The sequence below is a fragment of the Buceros rhinoceros genome, unplaced genomic scaffold, assembly GCF_000710305.1.
Source record: "Buceros rhinoceros silvestris isolate BGI_N320 unplaced genomic scaffold, ASM71030v1 scaffold2526, whole genome shotgun sequence".
NCBI classification, from domain to species: domain Eukaryota; kingdom Metazoa; phylum Chordata; class Aves; order Bucerotiformes; family Bucerotidae; genus Buceros; species Buceros rhinoceros.
Window position 1 is genome coordinate 41,158 of NW_010417933.1, and position 5,447 is coordinate 46,604.

A 5,447-nucleotide genomic window follows, 5' to 3' on the forward strand; every position below is an offset into this window, starting at 1 on the left:
GGATCCTGCTCCCCACGGCCCTGGGCAGCTGCAGCGCTGCCGGGCTCTCACGGGAGAAATAACCCTCCCGGGTTGTTCCACGGCACCACGTGAGCCCAGCCGCTTCTTGCCGAGGTCAGCAAAGCTCTCAGCAGCTCTGACCACTTCTGCTGGGCTGGTTGCCCTGTCTTGACCATCTCGCAGGTGCTGGGGCTTTCCCCGCACTCTGGGACGATGTGGATTTATTTGAGCAATGTGCCAGGGTCACCCTGGCCGTGGCTTTGTGCTGTTGTGCTGGCTTATGGAAGCAGCTGGCAGGAGAGTGGATCATCGCTGAATTACCGGGTCGCTGCGGTTGTGCCCTGGCTGACAAGACATCGCAGCCCAGAGTTGTGCTCTGGCTGTCAGCAAAGGTGCTGGGAGTACCGGAGGCTAATTAAAAATTGTGACTGTAATTAACAGCGAGTGTAGCTGAGCTTCCTGGAAACTTTACAGCAGGATCTTTCTCTGCTGGAAAATGTTGATTCATTGAAAGTAAAAAGTTGTGTGGCCACGGGGGTTTCAGTGTACTGGGATGAAGGACCCTCCATCCCTCAATTTGGCTAAGTTCCCGGTGGGGTTTTAATATATTTAATGAAGATCTGAAGGTGCTAAGAGATGGGATAAATGCTGGGCAGCCTTAACAGCGATGCTGCCGTGAGCTCGGACTGCCGTGGTGCTGATGTGATGCATCTCCAGGGCGTGGGGAAGCTGGTCAAGGGGATGCAGAATCTTCCCTCAGGTGCGATGCAGGTGGAGGGGGTTGGATGTGCCTGTCGAGGAGCTGAATTTTGCAGGATTTGAACGAGTTACTAGTTAGGATTGTGCATCTGGGGTGTTTGAGCCTGGGGGCAGCAGGACAAAGGATCACGCTAATGGGTTTTCTGTGCTGGGGCAGAATGAAGGTGGGCATCCACCCGTGCCATGCGCATCCTCTGGCTTCCGCAGCAGGCATGTGGCAGCGCAGGCATGTCAGTTGGCCAAGAGGCGTCCGCCCTAGCTGAACGCTTTGGGCTGTGTGAGCAAGAGGATGGAGGAACTTGGGTATGGAACGATGCTGCGGAGATAAGCACCACTGGTGACATTAGATCTGTCCAGAACAAGGTTGGGAGGATTTTTTTCTCTGCTGTGACCTGATGAGGGCAGCGAACACCTTCACCCTGACCTCTTCCAGTTGTTCATCCTTCCTGTGACCTTCTTGAATGGGGCTGTGAGTGACAGCGGCTCTGTCTCCCCCGCAGCTGGGCTGTGCCTGAATTGCTGGAGCCTGCAGGAGCTGGTGAGCCGAGACGCCGGCAACTACCTCATCCTCGTGGAAAAGATCCTTGGCAAAGCCAAAGAGGTGAGTTGGGGGGCTGCTGGGGAGGTCCTGTGGGCTTTGAGGTGGTGTCAGCAGCAGGGCTGGCCCAAATGGTTGGCAGGTGATGTTGGGTTGCGGTAAGTTATTGCTGGAGCACTGCAGCTTGGGTTTGGGTGATGCTTGCTTGGCAGCTCTGAAATGGGGGTGGGAACAGCCCTGTGTGTCCTGCCAGCTTTCAGCACATGGGAACTGCAAGGGTGAAACCCAGCTCTGGCGTCTCTTCTTTGGGCAGCACTGCAGATCCCCAGGGAAAGGGTTTGCTTTCCCAGGGTGCTGCCCGGTGCCATGCAGGGGCAGCCCTGCTCACAGGGCTGTGTGGATGGAGCCACCTTTCCCCAGACCGTCCCCTGCGTAAGCCGGGAGCTGCTAGTCCACATCAGAGCAAATTGAAGGTTTCCTGTTGTTTTTGATGGAAACTTTTCTGCGGCTCTGCAGGGCTTCCTGCAGCAGCACCAGGAGCATTGCTGGGACGCTGGGGACCGCGGGCAGGGTTTGCACTGCGGCAGGTGACAGTCAGGTCAAGCACAGCAGGGAGGCAAAACGGCAGCAGGGCCAATCGTATCAGCCTGCCACGGTCCCGTCATGTGCTGGAGAACCTGGAGGCATCGGCGGTCAAGCCAGGTCACACCGGGCTGCGGGCGGGAGGACCTCAGAGGAATCCCTTGATGTGGCAGGAAACGGTGATGTGTTTCCTAAATCCTCAGCTCTGGGATTCACGTGATGGGGTAAATGTGCCTTTCATTCTGGGGGAAAGGAAGGCTGTCTAGCTGCCGGGCTGCAGAGCTGGTACCAGTTCAGAGTAGCAAAATTTGGTTTAATCCATTAATATTTTTTGTGAATGACTGGATTTGATGTAGCTGCACGTAGTGTTTTATTACATTAGGCTTTACGTAAGGGGTTATTGTGCTTTGCACTGTGCTCACGGAGAAGGGGAGAGGGTGTCTGCAAGCGTATCCTTGAGCCATCGTTAAGTCCCTCGGTGAATTAATTCTGCTGGCTCTTCACTGGCAAAGACTGGGACAAAAACGCACTGTGCTGCTGAGATTTACAAGCCGCTTCCCAGGGCTGGGCTGCCCGCTTGCCTCTCCAAACCACCTGCTGTGAGCCACGTTCGTGGAATTTCATGCAACTCTGCACAAATCAGGAGCATTGGCGGGCCGGGAGCTTGGCCAAATCCAGTGTCTCGAGGGTAAAGGCAGAGCAGAATCCATGCGGATCTGCCTGCCCCATCGATGGGGGTTACTGGAGCGTTAGGGGTTATTTCCCTGCGGAGACAAGGGAAGTCTGCTGGGGATGGTGCTGCAGCGGTGTGTGCTGGGCATACAGCTGCGCTGTCAGGGTCCCCCAGCACCTCCAAGGATGCTTTTGGGTACGTGATGAACGACCCAGCTCACCCTTGTGCCCTGGGGCTGTTCCCTACAGGTGCAGGAGAAGTGCGACTACGACCTCGTAACCCCCCTGGCGCTGCTCTTCTACTACGCCGTCCTGTATGTAAGTCCTGAGGCTGCTGCACGTAGCTTGGTCCCAGCCCGCGGGGAGCCACCGGCTCAGGCGCCCTGTGGAGCCGTGCAGAACGGTCACCACATCGGGGTGGCTTTTGTCTGGAACACCACGGTCTGCTTGGATCAGTTCGGCTCGGAAAAAGATCCTGTGTGAACCTACAGGGGTGAACACCAGGCAGCCATTGCACAAGCTGAGATGAAAAAACCGAGCTTCAGGGCTTTTAAGCTTTTTATTTAAAGGTGGGCTAATCAGAAAGGGAGACGGACAATATCTCTGTGCAGAGAAGGAAAATTGTTGTCATTACCCTTTATACTGGTGCAAAACATATAGGCAGCGCTAATGAAAAGGAGCAGAGCCCTCGCAGGAAATACTTTTTTTTTATTATTATTATTAGCACAATGCATCATTATTCCAAGGAAATCACTGCTGCCAGGTCTCGCTAATGCGATTCCTCTGTATGGATCCGTGGCTGTTAAATTTATATATAGACTTTGGCATGTGAGCCACAGCCGGGAGGTTGGGAAGGGGCAGGACAGATGGGGCTTTCTCCGAGCTGTTCTCAGTGAGGACCTTTGACCCTTCCTTGGGAGAGGACAGGGTGAACCTCTGCTCCAAGTGCTGCTTCTCCCACTTACAGCCTAAACCCTCGAGTTTTTACGCAGCGCTCAAGGCCCGTGTCCGTGTGCCCTTTCTAACTCTGCCTCCCCATCACCCGCAGGCTCCCCACTTCCCACCGGGCTCCGACCTGCTCCTGAAAGCTGCCAGCATATATCACAGCTTCCTGACCTGGCCTGTGCCCTACTGTGACATCTTCCGTGAGCTGCTCACCTTCATCAGCAATGAGCTCAAGGCCCCTGGTAAGCGCTCATGCCCTGGTGTGGGGTTTCCATGTGCTGCTTGTTCCCGAGACTCTCCTGGTTCTGCTGTCTCATACCCCACTTGCTCCGTGAATCCCTTGAGCGTGGTGTCCACATTTACCTCGCGCATCCCAAACTTCAGCTCTTCCAGGAGGTGAGGACTTCTGCCCTCCACCTTCTGGATGATCTTCCTGGTGGTCCAGCACAGAGTGAGACCAGATTCCTCTGGAGGAGCAGGGCAGGGCTGTGTTTTTGGTGGCTGCCTTGCGTGCAAGGTAGTGGGAGCATCTTAGGGACTCTCAGCTCCGAACCAGCGTGAACGAGCAGATTTCCTGGCTGCCTTTCAGTCTGGTCGGTCTTTTCCATGGCAAACCATGTGCTGGCTGCTCCTGCCCAGCCCTGGGCTTTGTTTGAGACGCTCAGTGGTGTAACTGGGGTGGTAACAGTGAGTCCATTCATTGGCATCAAGGTGGCTGGACCCTTCCAGCCTACCCTTGCGTGGAGGTTTCCGTAGGGCTGAGGGACTCCACGGCTCTTTCTTTACAGCCAAAACACTACCTTGTGATACGGCTTTGGGCACATCTATAGGTCGCAGCAGCAGTGCTCCTCTTAATTAAGGACTCCTCATACATGTCCTGTGGTTCCCAATGGAGCAGCTCTTCCAATTATCTCTAAAAAGCCCTTTCTTCTAATCTCCATGTCTTTTGGTGTTTTACGGAGAGCTGTTATCACACAGAGCAGATTTCAGCCTGTATTTAATCCCGCACAGGGCCATGGCAGCAGGACTTGGGAGGCCTTGGATGGGTACGTGGGCTGGGGCTGGAGCTGGGGGGGCTTCCCCACCTCCTCAAACCAGGCAGCTGCTTTGGGGAGCCTTGATGGGGATGTGAAATGTAGGGTCTCTGTCACGGCAGCAACGTCCTGTGGAGATGGGAGCTTGTTGGTTCAGATGGGATGAAAGATGCTTTCAAAAGAACACAGAGATTAAGAAAAAACCCCAAACCATGTGCAGGGTTGGCACTTGACTGGCTGATTTACCCCTAGCTCGAGGCTCCACCAGTATAAATGGCCATGGCCACCAGGCAAGGCCTGACCGGGCTGCGTCCAGCTTAGAGCTGCAGGGTCGCTCTGGAGGTGGGATGCTCATCCCATCCTAGTCCCTTATTGCCGTGATAGCGGTCAGGGCTGTGTTTTAGACCGCTGGGAAAGCCCCAGGGTGAGGGTTTGCTGCATCCTGCTCCCCTGCTATCGCCACCATCACCAGTGCCTGGGGCCGTATGAGCTGTGGACTTTGGTCCAAAGGCCATTTCCCCGCTACAAGCGTATGAAATTCCCTCACCCCTGCCAAAAGATGCCGTGTGGGAAGCGTGGCAGCCCAGGGCTCCCCCTTGCTGTGACCTCCCCCAGCTGGAGCAGGGAACAGTGAAAACGTGTCCTCTGCTGGTAAGCTGGCCAGGACCTTGTAGGCTTGTTGCACACCCTCTGTGACCTGCCGTGAGGCTGAAGCAAAAGCTTTTTATTGAGGTGAGGGTAAATATTAACCGAGAACAAGCTGCTGTCAGTATTTGCCAAGAATGCAATAGCTTTGATGTGCAAACTGGGGCTGGTGCCTCTGCCAGAGGGGTGAACACTGCCGTAACTGAGGGGCCCGTGTGGATCAACAGGAGGGGCCCGGGGGTGCTGGGTCCCCACCCGGGGGGGGCTGGGTC

General features: G+C 55.4%; 1 protein-coding gene across 1 annotated transcript in view; it reads left to right on the plus strand.

Moving 5' to 3' along the window:
* Positions 1-5,447, plus strand: part of PIK3R5 (phosphoinositide-3-kinase, regulatory subunit 5) — a 25,343-nt gene that overhangs the window by 6,549 nt on the left and 13,347 nt on the right. The window contains exons 2-4 of the mRNA XM_010138330.1: positions 1,260-1,360; positions 2,801-2,869; positions 3,600-3,738. Coding sequence (XP_010136632.1) covers positions 1,260-1,360; positions 2,801-2,869; positions 3,600-3,738 — 309 coding nt within the window. The remainder of the gene's footprint in view (positions 1-1,259; positions 1,361-2,800; positions 2,870-3,599; positions 3,739-5,447) is intronic.